The sequence below is a fragment of the Bos javanicus genome, chromosome 5 (assembly GCF_032452875.1).
Source record: "Bos javanicus breed banteng chromosome 5, ARS-OSU_banteng_1.0, whole genome shotgun sequence".
Lineage (NCBI taxonomy): Eukaryota > Metazoa > Chordata > Mammalia > Artiodactyla > Bovidae > Bos > Bos javanicus.
In genome coordinates, this window is record NC_083872.1 from 72567742 (window position 1) to 72593188 (window position 25447).

General features: G+C 44.3%; 1 protein-coding gene across 2 annotated transcripts in view; it reads right to left on the bottom strand.

Annotated features, from left to right (window-relative positions):
• Positions 1-25447, bottom strand: part of LARGE1 (LARGE xylosyl- and glucuronyltransferase 1) — a 613949-nt gene that overhangs the window by 237200 nt on the left and 351302 nt on the right. For both annotated transcript variants that reach the window (XM_061417244.1, XM_061417245.1), the window contains exon 6: positions 19324-19495. In XM_061417244.1, coding sequence (XP_061273228.1) covers positions 19324-19495 — 172 coding nt within the window. The remainder of the gene's footprint in view (positions 1-19323; positions 19496-25447) is intronic.

The following is a 25447-nucleotide window of genomic DNA, read 5'->3' on the forward strand; positions in this document are numbered from 1 at the left end:
GGGCAGGGGCTGGGGTAAGGGAGATGTCCTGTCAACCCCTGGGAAGGCATGCATAGAATAGGAGCTCAGCAGACATTCATACCTCCCGCCTTCTGCTCCCCTTCTCTTTCTATGAATGTTTGCAGAGAAGTTACAAAATAACCACATGCCAACTTCACTAATGAGTCAAGAAGAACCACTGCTGAGAAAATGGCATTTCTCCTCCTCCAGTAAAAGCAACAGAGCCATGTGAATCCCCGTTCTTTGGCTGGGGGTGCTGTGTGCCTGGGTCTGGCTGAGTCCCCCTGCCCCCAACTGAAAGTCTGGAGCTGACCCAGTGCCAGCCCCAGTGCGGCTGTGTGCGCCTGATCCCATAACCAGCCCAACCCTGACCTTTTCTGGTATTTATGATGTCGGATCGGATTTTGATCACTGTTTGAGCTCTCGACACAAAGTAAACAGGTTGGCATACTTCCCTGGGAGGTACAAGTGCAAGGATTTTAATCCTGGTCTCCAAACACTTCTCCCAAATGCCACCCTGCCCCAGTGACAAAACAGCCAAGACACAATGTCTCTTTTGTTGCAGGCGACAGCAGATCCTGGGCCAGTAACTTCTGTGCAGTGAGCATGGACCCATCTGCACTTAAGCCTTAGATAAGGAGCCTGGAAAGTATGGCTGTCGAGGGGCCAGACTAGACATTCTGGCTTGGTTGGCAAAGGGCAGACTTGGGCATCATTCTTCTTAAGATGCAATCCCCACTCCAAGCCATGATTCTAACCTGCAGCCAGTGTGAAATATAACTGTGTTTGGGAGAAGTGAAGGGAACAGAGACGTGGATGATCTGGTCCAGTACTCGGGCCTGCCTCTGTGAACTGGTGGAGAAAGTGCTCAGTTTCATACCAGGAATATGAAACCAGCAGAGAGAGGTTAACTGGCTTATCCCAAGATCACATAGCCACTTGGCACTTGGAGGCAGGGCTGTCTGACTTTTTCTGTAGCCATGACTTTGCACTGTTGAGCTCAGAGCATCTATAGACATCTGTATGTGAGCAGCCTCAGGCTATAGTCTTCTAAAGTTCAAGAGATGACTAGCATTTTGCTCTTTTTAGAAGACCCAAAGCAACTGGAAACAGATTGAGAATCCAAGGCTTGAACAGATAAATAATAACCATGGAATACCAGGAAGCATAACAAATGACCCGATGCATAAGGTGGGGAAATGGTTATAATATGGAGGTAAAGAAAAAAATACTAGAATATAAACATTACTATAATATGATCCCAATTTATGTATTAGAAAAACAGAAAAGTGCCTGAAAGAAAATAACTAACAACTATGAAAGTGGAAGTTGCTCAGCTGTGTTGACTCTGCGACTCCATGGACTACACAGTCCATGGAATTCTCCAGGACAGAATACTGGAGTGGGTAGCTCTTCCTTTCTCCAGGGGATCTTACCAACTCAGGGATAGAACCCAGGTCTCCTGCATTGCAGGTGGATTCTTTACCAGATGAGCCACAAGCGAAGCCTAAGAATACTGGAGTGGGTAGCCTATCCCTTCTCCAGTGGACCTTCCCAACCCAGGAATCGAACCAGGGTCTCCTGCATTGCAGGAGGATTCTTTACCAACTGAGCTATCAGGGAAGCCAACATAACTATAACAACAACACTTAAATAACAAGTAACTAACATTTTACCCTAAAACGTTAATGGTACTCTAAATAAAACTCTAGGTAGTAGAAACACAGGAGGAATTGTATTTTCTTCATTGTGTGTTATGGATAGGCACTGTTTTATTCATGACACACACATATAAAGGAGATCCACAAACTGAACCTTAATGATGCCTGCGACAGAAGAGTCTACTTTTGAAAGGGTCCAGTAAATACTTGTTTCTGCCTCTGAAGTGAAGGCCTTTCAGTATTACTGTAATGCCTGGGGACACTTTATGCTGCAGTCACCCTATCCTGTCTGGAATTCTGATCTTATGGTTCTACAAAGAATACATATTTTCCTTGAAATGAATATGTATATATACACACACACATGTGTTTACATATTTGATATATATAATATGGACCTCCCTGGAGATCAAGTGGTTAAGACTTCAAGCTTCCAAAGCAGGGGCATGGGTTTGACCCCTGGTCAGGGAACTAGGATACCATATGCCACATGGTATGACCAAAAAATAAGCAAAAACTATATATAATATATATTGTATAATAAATACACACTCTTTCTGTCTCTCTCTCTCTCTCTCTCTCTCTCTCTATATATATATGTATATATATGTCGGGGGGAGGGGAGGGGGAGGTGATGTCATATGCCATCAATGCATCTCTAAAGTCCTAAGGGAAACAAGCATTTGGGGAAGAGCGCCTACTGTATGCTGCTATGAACAGCTTCCAGGAGTATTCAAAACCCCACCTCCCACCATAGTGGCTTCCAAGACGGTCTCCAGAGATAGAGACTAGAACCTAGTATGGGTTTGGAAGCCAGATATCTGTTCTGAGATTCTCACTAGGCTGAGCCAACATGTCACCACTCACTCTTGGGAGATCTAACTTCTCTAAGAACTCTGTTTGGGGCCTGACATCATCACTCCCCTGTACTCTGTGTCTCTGTTTCTACCTTACATAGTGTTTTATTTTTTTTTTTTTTGCCGGTGTAGGAACTTGGTGGCACAAGCTCCCAGGGTGACTCCAGGGCGTCTGTGGTTTGCCACTTCACAGGAGCAGAAAGGGAAAAAAAAGAATGTTGTAGAACCCAAAGAGCCACAGAAACTGAAAAGCTAATTTTTCTCATTCAAGACAAGGCTGTATATTGTCATCCTGCTTATTTAACTTATATGCAGAGTACATCATGCAGAATGCTGGGCTGGATGAATTACAAACTGGAATCAAGATGCTGGGAGAAATACCAACAACCTCAGATATGCAGATGATACTACACGAATGGCAGAAAGCAAAGAGGAGCTAAAGAGCCTCCTGAAAAGGGTGAAAGAGGAGAGTGAAAAAGTTGGCCTAAAACTCAACATTCAAAAAAAAACTGAGATCATGGCATCTGGTCCCATCACTTCATGGCAAACAGAAGGGGAAAAAGTGGAAACAGTGGCAGATTTTATTTTCTTGGGCTCCAAAATCACTGTGGATGGTGACTGCAGCCATTAAATTAAAAGATGCTTGTTCCTTGGAAGGAAAGCTCTGACAAACCTAGACAGTGTATTAAAAAATCAGAGACTTTACTTTGCTGACAAAGGTCCAGATAGTCAAAGCTATGGTTTTTCCAGTAGTCATATATGGATGTGAGAGTTGGACCATAAAGAAGGCTGAGTGCCAAAGAATTGATGCTTTCGAACTGTGTGTGGTGCTAGAGAAGACTCTTGAGAGTCCCTTGGTCAGCAAGGAGATCAACGCAATCAATCCTAAAGGAAATCAATCCTGAATTTGATTTCTAATGTCTTTCATTGGAAGGACTGACGCTGAAGCTCCAATACTTTGGCTACCTGATGCAAAGAACAGACTTATTGGAAAAGACCCTGATGCTGGGAATGGTTGAGGGTAGGAGGAGAAGAGAATAAAGAAGAAGAGATGGTTGGATGACATCATCAACTTAATGGAGCTGAGTTTGAATACACTCCAGGAGATCCTGAAGGACAGGGAAGTCTGGCATGCTGCAGTCCATGGGACTTCAGAGTCAGATACAACTTAGCGACTGAAAACAAGCCCACACACGAGTCATTTAGTATTAATAGCTGCCTTGATTATTAGATGGGATGTTTAGGTATTGTGATGCTCATGTTCAAGGAACCCTTGTTTTACTTAACAATGGCCCAAAGCCAAGAGTACTGATGTTGACAATGTGGATACTCTCTTACTATGCCTAATTTATAATTAAACTTTATCATAGGTAGGTACATATCAGTTCAGTTCAGTCACTCAGTTGTGTTTGACTCTTTGTGACCCCATGGACTGCAGCACACCAGGCTTCCCTGTCCATTAGCAACTCCCGGAGCTTGCTCAAACTCATGTCCATTGAGTTGGTGATGCCATCCAACCATCTCATGCCCTTCTCCTCCTGCCTTCAACCTTTCCCAGCATCAGGGTCTTTTCCAGTGAGTCAGTTCTTTGCATTAGGTGGCCGAAGTATTGGAGCTTCGGCTCTTCATCAGTCCTTCCAATGAATATTCAGGATTGATTTCCTTCAGGATTGACTGGTTTGATCTCTTTGTAGTCCAAGGTACTTATCAGTTCAGTTCAGTCACTCAGTCATGTCTGACTCTGCAACCCCTTGGAGGTTGGCCTCCTGTCCATCACCAACTCCCAGAGTTTACCCAAACTCATGTCCATTGAGTTGGTGATGCCATCCAACCATCTCATCCTCTTCTCCTCCTTTCCCAATCCTCCTCAATCTTTCCCAGCATCAGGTCTTATCCAATGAGGTGGTCAAAGTATTGGAGTTTCAACTTCATCATCAGTCCTTCCAATGAACACTCAGGACTGATCTCCTTTAGGATGGACTGGCTGGATCTCTTTGCAGTCCAAGGGACTCTCAAGAGTCTTCTCCAACACCACAGTTTAAAAGCATCAATTCTTTGGCTCTCAGCTTTCTTTATAGTCCAACTCTCACATCCATACATGACCACTGGAAAAACCACAGCCTTAACTAGATGGGCCTTTGTTGCCAAAGTAATGTAGGAAAAGACATAGCCTATAAAACATTTGGTCCTATCCAGTTTTAGGCATCCACTTGCAGATAAGGGGGGACTATAGGAACTAATTTTTTAGCATCAGCCAGGCTCAGACTGGGACAGACCTTGAAGGCTGAGCCAACAGATAAATGCAGAGCATGAAGGCAAGAAAGATATCAAAGGTACTCACACCTTATATGGTTCTGGCTCTGCTTCTGCCAGTGTGAATTTGTATAAGATTCGCAGACCTGAAAGGAGCACTGAGATCCCAGTTAAACCTATTTTACAGACTCATTCATCTCTTTACCAGTCATTCAACAAATACTTATTGAACAGATATCCTTGGATCAGAAAGGGAGAGTGACTTGCCTGAGGCTAGTGACGGTAGAACACAGACCCGAATCCAAGTTAAGTACTCTTGCAACTGCATCACACAAATGAAAGACCTTCTGGATCTTCCTTGACTTTGCAACAAAAAGTGGTGCACTAGTTCCCAATCCCTAAGATTCCTTTCAATCCTGTTTTCTATTTGTGTACATGCCAGCAAAGCCACGCTACAACTTCCCTTGTTTCCTGTTGTTTCTGTACAAGACCGGAAAGAAAATTTATCTTTCAACATGTCACCTTTTCACTTTGACAAACACTGATTTATTTTGTAATTGATGTCCCAGGAAGGCACACACCTCATCTGCTTGAATGATGACACAATTAATTAGACCAAACAAGAAAGAAAGCCCAGAACAGAGCCCAAGCTGCAGGTACTACTTACCACGAGCAGCGTACAATTTCTCAGAGCAGAGCAATTTGCAAAAGGGAAGATCAAGGAGATATTCAGGTATGTTAAACTTTCAATTTAGGCCACATCTGTGGGCCAGTAGGTTCCAAAATCTACCTTCTCCATCTAGACATAACAGCACTCTAAAATGCTAAAGAAAAATCTCTTCATGTATCACAAATGTGCAAATGTCTATTACCTGTTATGGTCACGGAGGAGGACCCTGTCTGTCTGAGACAGGAAGTGGTGATGGGGGTGTGTGGGAAGGGAATAAAAAAAGAATACTGTATGTAGAATGGGTTCTATTAGCCAGTGTGCTCCTTAAGGCTGCAAGTGACAGAAATTTAAACTGACTTTAAGAAATTAAAAAAAAGAAAGATATTTTGCTCCCAGCATGGCTGGAACTAGAGACTGCAACACAGCATAATATGGAATTTGTCTCTCTTCTCAGGATATCAGAGTTGCTTTCACTCTCAGACTCAGTGGCTGTGCAGGAAAGAGGTTACACACCCAGCCTGAGGTGGCCATCCTTAGAAAGACCTGCTTGCAAAGCTGGCCCTTGGCTGGCATGTGTGAACGTGGGTTCCAGGAAGGTTGATATTAATATTATTCCCTGGTAAGAATGGCCCAATGTGTTTAAAATTGCTTATGCAAATATTATAGTTTATGATGAACACCTGCTTTCCTTTTGGGAGTCTGGGATTTTGCTATGTGCTAGAGGATGCCTGGGGCTTCCCAGGTAGCTAGGTAATAAAGAATCTGCTTGCCAATGCAGGAGACATGGGTTCGATCCCCAGGTCAGGAAGATCCCCTAGAGGAGGAAATGGCAACCCACTCTAGTATTCTTGCCTAGGAAATCCCAAGAACAGAGGAACCAGGTGGGCTACAAGAGAGTCAGAGAGACTTAATGACTAAACAACAACAAGAGAGGTGCCTACATGACCAGCCCCGAATAAAGGTCTTGGGTGCTGAGTTTCTAATGAGCTTCTCTGGTGGACAGCATTTCACACACTGCCGGAGGAATCGAGTGTGTCCCATGTGACTCCATTGGGAGAAGATTCTGGAAGCCTCAGCCTTGTTTCCCCTAGACTTCACCCCATGCACCTTTGTCTTTGCTGATTTTACTTTATGTCCTTTGCTGTAATAAGTCACAGCCATGAAATCCACTCACGTTGACTCCCACGAGTCCTCCTAACAGAACACCGAATCTAGGGGTGGTCTTGGGGACCCCTGACACAGTGGCAAAATGACCAACAAAAGTTCCGGTCTTATCTTTTCATAGTAACAGCAACTGTAATAGAAAATCTTTCCCAAAAGTTCCAATAAAAGTTCTTGGCTTATCCTCATTAGTTGCGATGGATTCAGCTTCAGGCATACCACCACTGTGGACCAGTCAGCAGAGCCTGAGAGATGACTGTAGTCCCACTGCTAGGCAGGACAGGGTCATGCCCTTATCCCTGCAACCAGGGATAGGATCACCAACCGTTACACACACCGAAAACCAATCATGACAAGGAGAGACATCCTGCTGATGCTGGTGGAAGCGGGGTACGGATGCTGAGCAGCTGAGACAGAACTTCTACCACAGTGGAGCACAAATGGGGTGCATAATGAGGAAGCATTTGTTACATAAACATTCACCAGCAGCAGCAGCAGCAAAGAATCACAGAGCCAAGAGAGCTGAACTTTCTTGCCCTAAATATATGCTTTCTCCTCGTTTCCCACCTAATCGTCTAAATGGGGAAAGTAGGGATGAATCTCTTCTCTCGTGTACCACATCTTACTGGGACACCCATCTTTAAATGATTATGTTGTTCCATCTTACCTCCACCTTAGCTCAGGCAATGATCACTGGTTTCTTGGATTACGGACACGGCCAACTGACTGGACTCTGCTTTTGGTTTTGCGCCATCCAGCCCAACACACCCACTGTAGCCCAGTTACCTTTCTGTCCTGAGGACATACCGGCCTGATTAGGTCACTCTTTGCCTTAGAGACTGTCAATGGGTTCTCACCATCTCCTAGAAAAACCCAAATTCCCTGGTGTGGCACGCCACGCCACACCTTCCATGATCTAGCTCCCGCGTACTTGGCAATCTTCCCTCAGGTTCCCAATCCATCCGCCCATACTCAATTCTTTGCACAAAAAAAAATTCCAGCAGTAGGAGTGCCCTGAAGTTCAGACAACATGCTGTCCTGTTTCACATCATGATTTTGGTCCATTTTGCTCTCCTTGGTCCCACTTTCCCATGTGGAGATCTCCAGCCAATCCACAAGACCCATTTTTTCTTGTGTTGTTAGTGATGACTTTCCCAGCTCCCAGAGTTAATCTCTCCTCCCATGATGGCAGCATTGTGCTTCGTACATGCCCCTATCTCTCACTACAACCCTTTCTTACTATTTATTTGCCCTTCTGAATTCTCAACTAGAGTTCACCTTCATGAAGGCTGGTGTATCGTCTTACCCATCCTTACAGCTCAGCACTGACTTTGAGAAGGACAAGGAGCACTGCTTAAAAACCTAAGGACTAAATCCACAAATGAAAAAGACAGGCTGAGGGCTGAGGCTGTGGCTCTCCCACTTACCCGGCAGATGATGTGGGTGTGTTGTTTAACTTTTGTAAGCATTAGCTCTCCCTCTTGTAAGACGCAGATTGGACTAGCCATCTGTCAGGACTGTTGTGAGGATGAAAGGAGCTAATGTATATGGAACATCCAGGTGCACGCAGAATCTGGACTGCATCAGGCATCTCATCAAAGCAAGGTATCCCCCAAATGTACCAAACTCTTCAAGATATTAATAATAATAAGGGAAACTGGGTGCAAGGTATATGGGGACTCTGTACTAACTTCATATTTTTTCTGTAAATAATAAACTGTTTCAAAGATTTTTAAAGTTCACTTAAATAAGAAAAAAGCAAGTTCCATCTCTGCCAACCAACCCTTCCCTCCCTTCCTTCTTTCCAAAAATCCTTCAAAGGATGCCTCTTTTTAAAAAATATTCTAGTATCACATCATTCTCCTCCCTGCCCCAGAAAATGGATTATTGGGTAGATTTGGGAAATCCTTTTTTAATCTTTTAAGCATTTTTGCCATCATGGGATATGATCTTTTGATATCTAAGCCATAAAGAAGAGAAGCCTCAAAATTGCCACACCTTCTCTGTCCTGAGACCCATCAAAAGGCAAACAAGAAAACAGAAACCCAAGCTTCCTGGTCAAATGGAGATGGTGGATAATGAAAAAAAATGTCCTTCTGCTTCTCGGGAAGCTGGTGATTTCACTCCGTCCTGTGCTGGCTGACAGTGTTCCCTTCAACAGCCCCTCCATCCATCTCAATAAGGACTCAGCACACACAACCCTGCCCACTACATTCTCCAGATGCGCAAGCCCAGTGCACCGCATGGAGAAGAGAACAGCCATTTGTCTTCCCTGACAGGCCACGTCCGTCCTTGTCACATATTAGATGCTGCTAATAATCTATGTGTACGTGTTTAGGAGAAAAAAAAATGTGTCCTTGCAATAGTCACAGAATGACATGATTTCTTCTCTTCACAAGTATGGAGATGAGCAGCATGTTGGCTCTTCTTTTGAGGGAAAAATAATAAATTCCAGAGGGTCCTACCCAAATTTATGGCTAAGAATGCATTTGCGTCAGGTCAATTCAATCATGCCTTCCCTTGGTATCGAGTTTCCTTCCAGGTACAAGGGAATGAAGGCATTATAAAGAAGGCTGAGCACTAAAGAATTGATGCTTTTGAACTATGGGGCTGGAGAAGACTCTTGAGAGTCTCCTGGACAGCAAGGAGATCAAACCAGTCAATCCTAGAGAAAATCAATCCTGAATATTCATTGGAAGGACTGAAGCTGAAACTCCAGTACTTTGGCCACCTGATGCAAAGCGCCAACTCATTGGAAAACACCCTGATGCTGGGAAGGATTGAAGGCAGAAGGAGAAGGCAACAGGAGAGGACAAGACTGTTGGATAGCATCACTGATTCAATGGACATGAATTTGAGCAAACTCTGGGAGGCAGTGGAGGACAGAGGAGCCTGGTGTACTGCAGTTCATGGGGTCACAAAGAGTCAGATACAACTTAGCTACTTACAACAACAAATTCATCTTCTGAAGGACGAAATTCACTAGTGGCTATTCAACTATCTGTAGCCCTAAGAGAGGAAAAAATTCACAGATCAAGCATCTTGGAAGCTAGTGTTGAGCATAAAAAAGGGGGACAGGAAGTCTGAAGTGCACACAGTAGAAGCTTGAGCATAGGGTTGACTCTGAAAGTCATTCATTAAGGGCACATGGCAAGGGGGTCTCCAAGATGTGAACCAATAAACAAGCAGCAGAAAGTTCAGATTTCATTTCTTCTTTGGCACTGGCCATTATCAACCACGTAAAGCAGCACCATCAGCACTGGACATCCTATACCTTTTTCAAAAATCAGTAATGGAACCACTAAGGAAGTGGTTCACAACAGAGAAAGACTGTCCTTCAGGGGACACTTGCAGATGCCTGGAGATATGTTTGCTTGTCACAACTGGGGAAGGGGGTGCAACTGGCATCTAGTGAGTAGAGGCAAGGGATGACAGGACAGCCCCCCATAATGATGATTTACCCAACCTCAAATGTCAAGAGCACCGAGGTGGAGAAACCTTGCATGAAAGCTGCTGCTGCTGCTAAGGTGCTTCAGTCGTGTCCGACTCTGTTCGACCCCATAGATGGCAGCCCACCAGGCTTCCCTGTCCCTGGGATTCTCCAGGCAAGAACACTGGAGCGGGTTGCCATTTCCTTCTCCAATGCATGAAAGTGAAAAGTGAAAGTGAAGTTGCTCAGTCGTGTCCGACTCTTCTCGACCCCATGGACTGCAGCCTACCAGGCTCCTCCATCCGTGGGATTTTCCAGGCAAGAATACTGGAGTGGGGTGCCATCGCCTTCTCTGAATGCATGAAAGCAACGGTAGCCAAAGCATTGGTGCTGTCCAGACTGCTGGTAGGAGATGGGAGGGGCCTTGGAGTTGCACAGTTTGCAAAGACACCACAGGTAATTAATTCTGATACTGAAAGCCTCCACCCTGCAATTCAGAATTACTGCTCAGAGAACACAATTGCAAATGACCATTAGCTGCTTGACTAGCATATGCCTGTTAATCTGATTTGGTATTTCACTAATATAGACTTGGAACAGAGCTAACCCTCAGGGAAGACCCCTTTGGCCCAGATACTTATAGAACAAAAAGAACAAAAAACCTTTTTCCTGAGCACGTGATTCTCAAGATGGGCTTTGTCTCTAACTCCATAAATTTATTTTTTAAAGTTTTTTTTTTTTTTGATGTGGACCACTTTTAAAGTCTTTATTGAATTTGTTACAGTATTCCTTCTGTTCTTTGTTCTGATTATTTGGCTATGAGGTATGTGGGACCTGAGCTCCCTGACTAGGGATCAAACTGGCACTCCCTGCATTGGAAGGTTAAGCCTAACCACTGGACTGCCAGGGAAGTCCCTTCATAAACTGATTCAGTAAGTATTTGCTTCTTGCCTCTTCCTGCTACTTGGTCTGCATCTGCTACTTGGTCTGCATCTGTCTCTCACAGTTACCCCCACTAAGTCTTCAGTACCTTTATTTGATCCTGCCCCACCTTCTCATCTCTTAATTCCCCCAGAATGACCTAGGACAGCCCACGCATCCAGGCACCCACAGGGGCTACATTCACGATCAAAATTTCCTTCACTCAAGGTAGTTGATATCAGAAAAATATTAGAAAAGCAACTGAAGTGAGTAATTCACACTAATGGCAGGTAACCCCAAAATGTTCCCCGGAAGTGTCTGATATTTTTCAAATAAGGATGAATTAGTCACATGAATTTCTACTGCATTAGGCCTTAGATTGCATAACTTGTGCAACCAGTACCAAGTAGGTGTTCAGTAAACATTTATCGAGTGTCTGAATGAGAAAGAAAATACCTTTGGGCAGAGGAACTCCCTATAGTCTTAATCCTTAAACTTATCATTATTTCTCCCTGAAATTTAAAAAAAAATCCTGTGGGCCCGTCAGGAGGTGGTAACCATTCTAACTGTGAGACTCAGGGTATTTACCAAAGATGGCAACAGAACAAGTTCCAGGGCCCTATGGTCACACAATAAAAGGTCCTCAAGGGGACCCTAAGATCTGAGACCCTAAGATCCTTCTCTCTCACTGATTCTAATCAGCCTCCCAATTCAGTTCTTCCTTGTCTAGCCCAGAACTCAACCCACCCTCCATTTTCCCTCCAGCACTCTAAGATAAAAGGAAAACCTAGAGAAACAATACTGATAAAAATAGCAGTGGCATATTTTCTAGATTCTAAGGGGACACTGATATAGCAAAACATTTTCTAGGAGAAAAAGATCAACAGTCAAGGGGCTTTGTTAAGTCACATCTCAGTTTCAGAAACTGTAAAATGTGAAAAAATCTGCATCAAAAAGTGAGATAATTTACCAGATCTCTGCAAAGGACTAGGTGAGTTACATCTTTTGTTTCTGAAATATTATTTCTATTAAAACTGAAGTGTAAATTGCAGGGGACAGCCGGGCCTCCACTCAGGTCCTAGAACCTCACACTCCATGGTCTCTGCTCTCCCCACTGAGACACACAGTTGGTGACTCCCATCAGGACAAAATCTTGATTCTTCTTCTTACATGACCTTCCTCCCAAGCCCCCATCCTCATTAAAAATTTTTTTTTTATCATTTAGCTTTTTTAAAAAAAACACAACTTTTTATTTTGTATTGGAGTATAGCCGATTAACAATGTTGTGATAGTTTCATGTGGACAGCAAGGGGACTCAGCCATTCATATTCACGTACCCATTCTCCTCCAAACTCCCCTCTGACCCCGGCTGTCACGTAACATTGAGCAGAGTTCCCTGTGCTCTACAGTATATCCTTGTTGGTTATCTGTTTTAAACACAAGCAGTATGTGCAGGCAACCAGAAGTTTGTTCTCTAAGTTTGTAAGTGCTTTTCTGTTTTCTAAGTTCAAGTGTATCATTTCATTTTAGATTTCACATATAAGGGATGTCAAACTTATTTTTGACATTCCTTTTCTGACTTACTTTCTCCTTCTCTGACTTATTTCACTCAGGATGACCATCTCTAGGTCTAACCATGTTGCTGCATATGGCATTATTTCCTTCTTTTTAATGGCTGAGCAATATTCCATTGTATAATTGTATCCCCCCCCCCCCGCCCCCACCACCCCATCCTCATCTTGATCGAGGATATCTGGGGAAATTTTCTTACTCGTAGAGGACGAACACCGTCTCCTCTAAGATGAAGATTTTCCCATCCTGACTCTTTTAGGTAGGCAGACAGCTGTCTTACTGTGACGACAGTAAAATGACTCTCATATATTCGAAACAGCAGCAATGACACACTGCTGGTCCTTCCTCTGCATCAGGCGCCGTTCTGAGACTTTTTACGTCTCATTTCACATCACCCTTACCACGTCATCATCCCCACTCTGCCAGTAAGAAACAGGTCCAGAGACGTGAGTAGTGCCAAGGTTAGAACGGCGGTGAGGGAATGGATGGGAGGCAGCCTTAGGAAAGGCCCTGGACGTCTATGTCAGCAGCTCCGGGAGTGGACCCTTGAGCTGAACGAGGATGAGGTGGAAGACATACCTCACAGGACTCCAGAAACTTCTCTTTCTTTCTTTTCCCTAGGTGACTCATAGTGTCTCTCTAGCTCACTTCATAGAGAGCCTGCATCCCTGTGCATGAAGGAAATTCACACAGTGGACAGAGGTCCCTTTGCCCCATCGGGGGACCCTGGGGAGCATGGGCGTGGCTGTCCTGTCCCATCCCATGAGTCATGCAGACAGGGCAATCAGGACGTGGTTGGCTTGGTGACATAGTGGTAACTAGACGCAGGAACTGACATTGCTCACTGGGTGTGAGCTGCACCGTCAGGGTCTCCTGGCACAATCAGGGTGCACTCCGTGGCCCTTTCTCCCGAGAAGTATGCTCCCCATCCTTGCTAATCCCAGCCTGCCAATCACACCTTGCCCAGCCTTTGGATGTGCTGACCCCTACCTGCCATCACCCAGTGAACCTCCCATTGGATAAACAGCAGATCCAGCCAGCCACCCTCCCTTCAGGGCTGGGAACCACAGCATCGGCACCCCTGGATTCTATACCTGGAAATCAGAAAAGGAAACTATCATAGCCCAAAGGGAACACTTTAATAAAATAGCTTTGTTTTCATTCCAAAAATCAATCACCTAAAGATACCTCCAGCCCAGACTCTTTTGTAAGATCCAGACCTATTCATTCCATCTGCACACGCCCAACATGGAATCCGTCACCTGGGGCCATCCACTCCACTCCCGCCTTCGTCTCTCTTCGACATCACCTGCTGCCCCCAAGGGCAACATCCTGCTGAAAGTCCACTGTCATATCTTGCTTGGACCACAGCAGTAGACAACCTCCCACCTGCTGCCAAAACTTTCTTTCAAGGCACTGGTTTCCTGGTTCATCTTATAGAACAACCCCACGCTGCAGCCAAAGGAGCCTTTTCAAATCTGAAAATCTTAGCATCCTTTTCTGTACCTAAAACTCTCAACTGGTTTTCAGTTACCTTTAGATAAAAACCAAAGCTGCACTTGACAAAACCTTTTGTGGTTCTCTTGCCTTATTTCCTATTCTGCAAACCTGGAATCACGTTTTATCTGTTCATTTATTTAAGGAGCACCTTCCAGGTATTGTTCTAGGTGCTGGGAAATCGTCAGGAAGAAGACAAAGACCCCTGCCCTCAAGGTACGTATGTAATAGCTGGAAAGACACAGAATAATCAGGTAAAGCCAGCCAGGTCCTTGGTATCTGGGAGTCTGTGTGGCTGCCTGGGTGGAGCAGAACAATCTTAATAAGCAATTATGGACTAGATTAGAAGATGATGGGTGCAGTAAAAAATAGGAAAGAACAGTGTGAGAGGGATAGGATGGTATCCCAGGTTGCAGGATTAAAGGGGCCAGTTGGTGGAAATCTTGAGAGAAGCTGAGCTTGGAGCAAAACCTTAAAGGGAGTTCTGGCAGCAAGACAGGGAGGGACCTATGGGACTAGCATTCCCAGCACGGGGACATCAGAGCAAATGACCAAGGCAGGGCCCGCCTGGTCTGTTTGAGGAACAGACTGCAGTGTGTTTCAGTGTCTGCACGGCTCTCTCTCTGGACCTCTGGCCTCTGGATACTGCATCCCTTCTATGCGGGGCCATCAGGCTAATGTTGCCATTGCTTCTTCCCTTCACAAGCCTCCCTGGCCTGGACTGCTGCTGCTGCTTTGTCGCTTCAGTCGTGTCTGACTCTTTGCGACCCTTTGGACTATAGTCCACCAGGCTCCTCTGTCCATGGAATTCTCCAGGCAAGAGTTACTGGAGTGGGTTGCCATTCCCTTCTCCAGGGGCCCTTCCTGACCCAGGGATTGAACCTGGGTCTCCTGCGTTGCAGGCAGATTCTTTACTGTTTGAACCATCAGGGAAGCCCCTTGGCCAAGGCTGCTGCCGCTAAGTCGATTCAGTCGTGTGTGACTCTGTGTGACCCCAGAGACGGCAGCCCACCAGGCTCCCCCATCCCTGGGATTCTCCAAGCAAGAACACTGGAGTGGGTTGCCATTTCCTTCTCCAATGCATGAAAGTGAAAAGTGAAAGTGAAGTCGTGTCTGACTCTTAGTGACCCCATGGATTGCAGCCCACCAGGCTCCTCCATACATGGGATTTTCCAGGCAAGAGTACTGGAGTGGGGTGCCATTGCCAAGGCACCCTCAAATGTGATTCTACTTCACCGTCAATTCTGCCTTTCAAGGTACTTTCCACATTTTAATGTAACTGTGAGTTCAGTTGGATCTAGAATCTAGTAGTTAAACACCTAGTAGGCTCTGAGGTCAGCCTGGGGTCGGCCTGGCTTCCATCCAGGCTCCACCATGGCCTCGTGCAGGTTGTAGGGTCTCAGGCAAGACACTTAGAGACTTTTGAGGGGGAAACAAGATAGTCTGGCTCCTGACACAGAAAAAAACATCTGATAGGAATTAGCAACACGGGGGCAGGTCTGGGTCTGTGTGACTTACTATTTTTATCCCCAGGGCCAAGGACAGGTCCAAGGGCTCAAAAGATAATGAATTAATGAATGAGTGACCAAATAGATGTGGAAGGTGGGGTTGGAGGAACAGGGAAGAAGGGATGCGGGAAGGTCCCACACAAAGGTTCTAAGAGGGTCCAAAAACCCCTTCAAGGCAAGTGATTAAAACCACAGAAGTTCTTAAATGTCTTTTCAAAAACAATACTTCCAAAGTTCTTCATATTTGGCCTTTTTACATTATTGTACACTTTACAGCTGCCCCATGGCTTTGTGGGCAAAGTTGCAAGGTAATGGAGCAGACACCCATTAATGGTATCTGCTGTTACCCCACACCTGCTGGCAGGAGTCCTTAGAGAAAATGGAACATGGGAAGAATAATGCAAACTATCTGTGCATTTCCTGCAAGGACCCTGCTGGCATTGTTCTTGGCTCACTGAGGCCCAGAGGAGTCAAGTAACCTGCCTGTAGTCACAGAGTCTCCAGAGGGGCTCTAGTTCTGGCTTATTCTACTGGACCATGATGAATACATGCGGAGACTTCCTAGGGCTCACAGCTACTTTAAAGAGGGTGTCCTGGAACTTCGCAAGCTGGGCCAGTATTCTGCAGATGGAGGTTTTATTTCTCAAATCTGGGGAAAATCACACTTCCTTATGCCTTTGATTCTGCCCCCATGCCAGTTGGAGTAGACTTGATCAGGATGCAGAGACAGGCAAATGCCACGGAGGCGATGACCACAGCAGAGACTGAGGCTGGTCTAAGTCCTTACTAAAAAGCTCTTTACTAGGTTCTCCATGTAATGAGTTTAGGCAAGGGGGATTTCACAGCATCCTTAAGGAGTCAAGTCTATATGAGACTGAACACTAGAGTCACTGCAGCCCAGATAAACTAGGTGTTCCAGACCAGAGAAAACCCAGCAAGGCCAAATGGCATCAATGTCACTCAAAAGGTTTACAGTGAAACATATCAACTGCGATTACCTTTATGAGAGGGGAACCTTCCCTCCTGGATCAGAGTGTTTCACATTTATGGGTCTGTCCTAAGGGACTTCCTTCCTATTCCATGAACTGGCTTCTAATCATTCCATTTAGAAAAAATAATCTCTCTCTCTCTCTCTCTCTCTCTCTCTCACACACACACACACACACCCCTATACTAAAGAGTGCCATATGGAAAAGAGAAGAGCTTACTTACTTTTCATTTCCTTATTTCCCCAGAAAAGTTAGGGCGGGCATGGGAAAACCTCAGACACTTGTTACACTCCTTTGCTGGTGATAGGTAAACACAGACACAGTACCCCTTGTTTGTGAGCTCCTTGAAGGCAGGTGCCCTGTTCTAACAACAGCATCTAATAGATTCCTCTGCACTGTGGGGGCCTGACTAATGCTCGAAATGAACCAACGAGAGGATGAGCAAATAAAATGCAGCCCATTAACTGAACTCCTTGCAGTCAAACTTCCCTGGCCCTGACCTTGGCCCACATACTCTGCTCTGCCGCAGGAGCTGCCTTGAGTCTCTGAGCCCTCCAAATCCACGTCCTTGGGTCATCTCCGGGAGCAGCAAGAGCCTTGGATGCCTTCCCATCCACGGGGATATGGGGGTGGGCGGGCTTAACACCAGATTATTACTGTGCTTGTGACTGGTGACAGAACCCTACCAGCGCTGTGGCAGATCCTTGCTGGGACAGAATAGATGTGATTTCCCAGTGACAGGTTACCTTTAGGGACCACCTGTCCCTGGGATCTTGCTGGGTTACACTCATCCAGGAGAGACTTGCAGCTCTGAATGCATATGGCAGGCTGAGTTTCTCGGGAAGTAGACGCGGGAATGGGAGTGAGCCCGCTGGGGGTTAACTTAGGGAGAATTCTCAGGACAACATCTATGAAAGGGGCGGCATGCCAGCAGGACTGGGCACAGGGAGAAATGGGGCTGCCTGGCAGACGCCAGTGGATCCTGCAAGATATCACATGCATTAGTCAGTCCATGGGGTGGGGTGTGGCCCCGGGCAAGGTGACTCTCTTCACCTGAGACCACTCCCCAAAGAGGGCTGAGAGCAGAGCCCACCTGCAGGCAGTCTTCCAGCAGCTGGAGGAATGAGCCTTTCCTCCCAAAGGGGAATGTGAGTGTCTACCACACACAATCACTACTCTCATCCTGCAAGACAGACATGATCATCACCTCTACAGTCACATGGTCCCAGCTGGAGGTGGAGTTCCCTTCCTCCATGGGAGGTGGTGACTCTCCCTCCCCTTCACTTTTCATCAGCCAGGGCCCAGTGGATGACTTCTTATAGCCGGTGATCCCTGGCGGGGATGCAACAAATGCCTGCTGAATAAATACATCACTGAATACTGAAGGTCAGCACTGAAATAGGAATAAAATGCCACATAACTATAGAAAAAAAAGTCCCTAATGAGTGCAGTGTAATCAGGAAAAAACAAAAACAAATAGATGTGATGGGGGACTTGAAAAGAGATGCTCAGGGAAGACAACACACACATGCACTGCGGTCTCAGCTCCAAGTGGAACCTTGCATCCCACCAAGCTTCTGTTCCTTTATTTGTGAACTAAAACAACAGATCCAAACATTCTATGAAGAAGAGATCGGAAAGCTGAGACATGCTCTGTTTCAACAGTCTATTAGTGTCATTATTGACATGAATAAGGAAAGTTTTGATCCTGACAAGGAAAAGAGCCAAGGGTCAGAGTGTTTTGCCCCCGTGGTGTGCTGAGGACTTTTTTCAATTATCCCAAAGCTGGGAGGCTCCCAGAAGGAAGCAGGCAGAGACTGGAGTGGGTGAGGAATTTACTCTTCTGTCAGTGAATGGAAACAGAAACCAACTGGAATAGCCTGTGATTCTTGAGAATGCTGTGATTTAAAATCACTAAGCAATATTTCACCTTCAGAGGATAAGGAGCTATAGAGAAGAGGCAGAAGGGATTTTAAACACAGAAGCCAGAGTGCAGAAGTCAGGAAAAAAAAAAAACAACACACCACTAGGTTTATCTCTCAATGTATTTGTCTAATATTGAGAATATAAAACTAATATCATAATTTAAAGGATGACACCTGGTAGAGGGGTATTAAAATAATAGTAGGGTTTGTGCCTGCCACTTCTCTCATGAATCCACACCAGTTATAAACACTGATTGTCCTCACAATTTCCCACCTGATACTCACACATACCTTGGGGCAGTGACAAGAGTTAACAATAAAAACTACAAAGAAACTGACTAGAAAGAACCTCTTAGAAAGCCAAACTTACATACTTCTTTAAAATGATAAACCATCAACTTTTTAATGAAAGAAAAAGTCATAAGAACATTTTCAAACACTCTATAATGAATACCCATCACCACCATCTCACAGGCTTTCTCAGCAATCAAAGTATCATTTGATAAAAAGGGAAAACCGATAAATGTGCGTCTCCACACAAAGAAGCCAACACTCAATTATGGGCACACAAAATACACACATTTGATATCTGTCTCTTACAAAGCAATTCAACAACCCTCAATTGGGTTCTTCCTATGAACACAGATCTTACTTTTTCAATTATTAAAGACATACAAGCCAATCCCTGTTTTCCTCTAACAAGTACCAAGTGAGAGTAGAACTGATGCTCACCTCTATTTATAATTCCTTGTCTATTTCATTAGCATGACCTCATTAAGAGTTGCCCTCACATTAAAAAAAAAAATACAATTGCTATTCTTGTTATGTCATTTGACACCTTCAGATATCAGGAAAAAAAAAAAAAAGAGCTACAATTACCTTTGAACTTGTGGAACACAGCCCAGAGCTCGGCAATGTCTGTTGCAAAGGTGATGTCTGTGTCAAGGACGATGACCCTCTCCAGGTTGGCAGGAAGAGTCTTGGTGAGGACGAGCTTCATCAGACCATAAATCCCAGAGTAGTGTTTGTTGGGGATCCAGGAAACTTCAGACTAGACAGGGAAGTGAAGAGAAAGAGTAGGAGAAAGCAAAAAAAAAAAAAAAAATCACTACATTTAATTTTTTTGTACAAGCATTATAAATAGTGCCTGGTACATAAAAAGGTTCCAATAAAAATTGTTGAGTAAATGAATGAATGTTTTCTTAAAGATTTATTCATGTAATTTACAGTTTGGCTTGTGAAGTTCTTTTGGAAGAAAAATGTATCTGAATCAAGGGAGAAGGAGAGTAATGTTTTTGAAATAACTACCCTATGCAAATACTACACTCAGATATTTTAAAATAAGATTTCTGTTATTATAGAAATTATATAGGCTCATTGGAGAAAATAATATTCACAAAATAAATAAAAGTTTCAAAAATTGAATCATACTGTATATATTTTTGCAACCGATGTCTAATTGTTCCTGGATAGATATATTTCTTAAAGTCTTATTCCATTTCTGTGTCATTAAAAATGACTACTTAATAGTATCATTAAGGCGTACACTTTTCTTGCCTGGAAAATTCCATACACAGAGGAGCCTGGCAAGCTACAGTCCATGGGGTCCCAAAGAGTCAGACACGACCGAGCAACTGAGAACATACAAGAGCAAACAAAGGAACAACCAATGTCCCTCAGGTGGTGGGAACATCAGCGAGTCACATACCTTAGTACCATTTGATGATACTACTAATGATACTACTAGTACTATGACTAATACTAATGATAATGAAGGCTAACAGTAATACTGAACACCAGTGTGATGAAAGCTTCCAGAAGCACAGGTCATTTATGAAGACCCTATGGACAGGGTATTGTCTCAGCTGCCACAGGAATCTCCATGGAAGCCAAAGTACACTTGTTTTCAAGAAATGAACATTTGGAATGGAACCCTTTAATGGAAAATGTGGTCACATCATAAAAATTCCAAAAAATATTCTCCCTTTTGGTCCTTATAATTCCATTCGAGGACACACTTTTTTTTTTTTTTAAAGTCACACTTAAGAACGAGATCAAAGTTTTATTCCTGAAGTTCATCACCATGTCATGAAAGTAAATAAATAGCAACAATCCAAATGCCGAAAAATTAAACAGTTAATATAAACATAGTATTTAAAAAATTTGATAAGGGACTTTCCCGGTGGTACAGTGATTAAGACTCCACACTCCCAATGCAGGGGACCCCAGGTTCGATCCTTGGTCAGGGAACTAGAACCCATATACCCTAAGATCCCACATGCCATAGGTAAGAGCCGATATTTGTTGTTTAATTGCTAAATCGTGTCCAACTCTTTGTGACCCCATGGACTGTAGCCCACAAGGTCCCTCTGTCCATGAGATTTTCCAGGCAAGATTACTGGAGTGGGTTGCCATTTCATTTCCTTCTCAACAAAGAGACCTCATGCTGTGGCTAAAGAAAAAAAAAAAAAAAAAAAAAAACCCCTGCATGTCACAACTAAAAACTGATGCAGACAAAAAACATTGATAGCACACTGTGCAGTTGTTACAAGCAATATAGACTAAGATGAAATGAAAAGAAACTGACATGTTAAAAGTAAAAAAAAAAAAAAAAAAGGAAGCTTAAAAATTGCTTTTGCTTATTAACTACTAGATATAATCAAACAATACGAAAACATATCCACTCAGATTAATGCAGAGAAAAAAGAAATGGAAGCACAGCATCAAACCACTGACATCAATCATTTGGGGGATGATAGGAGTACAGTCTCTCTCTATAGATAGATATAGATATGAAAAATTGCTCAGTCGTGTCTGACTCTTTGAGACCCCATGGATCGTAGCCTGCCAGGCTCCTCTGTCCACAGAATTCACCAGGCAAGAATATTGGAATGGGTAGCCATTCTCTTCTCCAGGGGATCTTCCCAATCCAGGGATTGAACCAGGGTCTCCTGCATTGTAGGCAGATTCTTTACTATCTGAGCCACCAGAGAAGCCCCAGATACAGATATACATACATTCATACATATATATGTGTGTGTGTGTGTGTATATATATATATATATATATATATATATTTTCAGGTTACATACACACATTTAATCTATACTTGCCAACTTTAAAAATTATCAACTACTAATGTTGTAAAGAAAAACTAAGTGTGACAGTCTTCATTTTAAACATATAAGGATCCAGTGATGGGAAACCGGAGTGTACGAAGTCAGTTTAAGAAAGCTATCAGAAAGGACCTTCTCTGATAACCCATATGACCCATTCCATTTCTCACACCTACTCCATGCTGTTTTCATCTCCAATTTGTTTGAAAATACAATTTTAGCTATTCCTTATTCTCAGTTTTGCAATGGCTCTTTGCATTAAGTGAGTACAATTTTGAGCAGAAAAAAAGAAAACATAAACTGAACTCTTCACCATGTGTCAATTTCAAGAGAAAGAACCATTGACTGCCTACAACCTGTCACCTTGTTCCTGGGTAGCATGGAGGAGGGAAAAAAAAAACAAAAGTTCAAATCTGGACTCTAGCCCCACAGGAAGGGTTGATCTCCCTAAGCCTTGGTTTCTTTATCAGTAAAAATGGAGCTGCTGCTACATCACAGTTCAGTTCAGTTGCTCAGCTGTGTTCGACTCTTTGCAATCCCATGAACGGCAGTATGCCAGGCCTCCCTGTCCATCACCAACTCCCGGAGTTCACCTAAACCCATGTCCATTGAGTCGGTGATGCCATCCAATCATCTCATCCTCTGTCGTCCCCTTCTCCTCCTGCCTTCAATCTTTCCCAGCATCAGGGTCTTTTCAAATGAGTCAGCTCTTCGCATCAGGTGGCCAAAGTATTGGAGTTTCAGCTTCAACATCAGTCCTACTAATGAATACCCAGGACTGATCACTTTTAGGATGGACTGGTTGGATCTCCTTGCAGTACAAAGGACTCTCAAGAGTCTTCTCCAACACCACAGTTCAAAAGCATCAATTCTTCAGCACTCAGCTTTCTTTATAATCCAACTCTCACATCCATACATGACCACTGGGAAAACCATAGCCTTGACTAGATGGACCTTTGTTGACAAAGTAATGTCTCTGCTTTTCAATATGCTGTCTAGGTTGGTCATAACTTTCCTTCCAAGGAGTAAGCGTCTTTTAATTTCATGGCTGCAATCACCATCTGCAGTGATTTTGAAGCCCAGAAAATAAAGTCAGTCACTGTTTCCAGTGTTTACCCATCTATCTGCCTGGACATGTAACAACAGACTGGTTCCAAATAGGAAAAGGAGTATGTCAAGGCTGTATATAGTCACCATGCTATTTAACTTACATAACTTATATGCAGAGTACATCATGAGAAATGCTGGGCTGGATGAAGCACAACCTGGAATCAAGATTTCTGGGAGAAATATCAATAACCTCAGATACGCAGATGACACCACCCTTATGGCAGAAAGCGAGGAAGAACTAAAGAACCTTTTGATGAACGTGAAAGAGGACAGTGAAAAAGCTTAAATTAAAGCTTAAAGCTCAACATTCAGAAAACTAAGATCATGGCATCCAGCATAGCAAATAGATGGCTAATGTAAAAACTGAAGGAGTTTAAAGGACTCAACTGCTTGGTACACAAAAGATCCTCAGCAAATGTGGTCCCACCCTTCATCCCGATTCTCTCTCCCCATTTCCAGTATGTACATAGCTATGCTTGGGTTTGATCTCTGGGTGAGGAAGATCCCCTGGAGAAGGCAACAGCAACCCACTCCACTATTCTTACCTGGAAAATTCTATGGACAGAGGAGTCCATGGGGTTGTAAAGACTTGGACGTGACTGAGCAACCAATGAAGAAATGATGCTTTTGAACTGTGGTGTTGGAGAAGACTCTTGAGAGTCCCTTGGATTGCAAGGAGATCCAATAAGTCCATCCTAAAAGGAGATCAGTTCTGAGTGTTCATTGGAAGGACTGATGCTGAAGCTGAAACTCCAATACTTTGGCCACCTGATACAAAGAACTGACTCATTTGAAAAGACCCTGATACTGGGAAAGACTGAAGGCAGGAGAAGAAGGGGATGACAGAGGATGAGATGGTTGGATGGCATCACCGACTCAATGGAGATGAGTTTGAGTAAACTCTGGGAGTTAGTTATGGACAGGGAGGCTTGGTGTGCTGCAGTCCATGGAGTCAGCGAAGAATTGGACATGACTGAGCGACTGAACTGAACTGAGCAACTAACACACACGCGTGCGCATATGCCTCTTCAATACTTAATATTGAAGTCTGGGGGCATCTCTGGGATCTAGTACAGAACTGAACCTTGGGTCCTGGAGTCAGATACACCTGAGTTCATATTCTGACACTGTCAATTAATCACCACGTCAACTTGGCCAAATCTGCGAGGGGAGTCTCTGCCGTTTATAAAAGGGAGTCACTTCCAGTGTATCATTATCAGTCAGGGTGTGGATGAATGCAGAATTTAAGGGCAGAAACAAGGCACTGGGCAGACTTGGTGAGGGGAAGAGTTGGGGGCCGTTACCACTCAACGCATGAAGGGCCAATGCCAGCTGCTGCTAGTGTCCAAAGAGGGGAGTCAGATGAATAAGCCCCTTAGCAGGAGCAGTGACCTTCAGAAGAGAGACATGACCTTGCTGCAACAATCCCTCAGGATGGATCAGGGAGAGAGATCTCAGCTCCCCCTCTCCTCCTGCCCCTAGGACTCCTGCCAGGGTAGCCCACTGGGCAAACCCAAACATAATCCAGTGAGAAAGTAAGCTTGGGGATGCAGCCCTTAGGCATCAGCTCAAGGGGAAGAGTGAAGAAAGATGAGAAAGAATCCAGAGGGACAAACCTAACAGAATAGAATGGCCATTAATTTAAACAAATGATGGCAAGATCAAAGCACCAAGCCTCACACATCACAGACACAACACACATCTGCAGGATGGCTGGGGAGACGGAAGGATGCATGGGAAGACAGATGGATGGACGGACGGACAGATGGATGGCACAGGAAGGAGACTGATTAGTCGCAAATCCTCACCAAGCAAGATGCAAAGCTATAGCTGGAATCTGTCAGGCGAAATGTTTGTGTTCCTTTCCCAAACCATAGTCTTCCTTTGAAGTCAGCTTCCAGGCCAGCCATCACCTTAAGATCTGACGCCTGAGGACTCTGAATAATTCCCTCCCGTGGGTTTTATAAAACTCTTCTTCGTGTAAGCCTGGGCCTTTGGAACTCAGCTTGGTTTCCTCACTCCCCTGAGAATTTGCCTGAACTGAAGCTTGGCAGTCACCGGCCCATGCCGCAGAGTCGTGCTATTTAATCAGACCTTTGATTAACTTATTCATCTATTTTGGTTACCATCAAAGCAAGAGAGCTTGGTGGAGACGTTGGGTTAAGCCGTCTAATTAGGCGGCTCCAACTCCCGGCTTTATTTTTCACACACAGGCGAGGCACTCGGATGCATCACAGAACAGTAGGACTACAGGAATAAATTAATCTCAACATAAGCCCAGGCCTGAACGTCACCCCAAGTCCCCGACTTAATACATAATCAATTAAGTTAGAGTGTTCAATTAGAGGTAGAGGAAGCATTCGAATGGGTTTGTATTCAGAACGAAAATCCCAGAAAGAAAACTAAGGAATCTAGAGGGGGGAAGAACGTGTGGTGAGAAGCAGATGTATATGTTACAAATGGCTCCTTCTCTCAGCAGCAGCATGGAACCTGTGCTGTCTGCCTCTGTCCAAATCTTGCTCTTCCTTCAAGTCCCAACTTAGAAGGCACCAGCCTCCGGCCCCCCTCCCTGCTGCCCAAGGCTGGGTGAGGGCTCCCAAATCGAGCTGTTTCCTTTCCTTCGGCACAACAAGCCATCACACTGTCTAATTTTCCATGTCTCTTTCCAGCTCTGGACTAGAAATCCTTGAGGTAGGCATGATGTCATTCATATTATGGTAACAACACAGTCATTTGACCATGTGTATGACTGCAGACTTAACCAGGCCTCAGTTCAA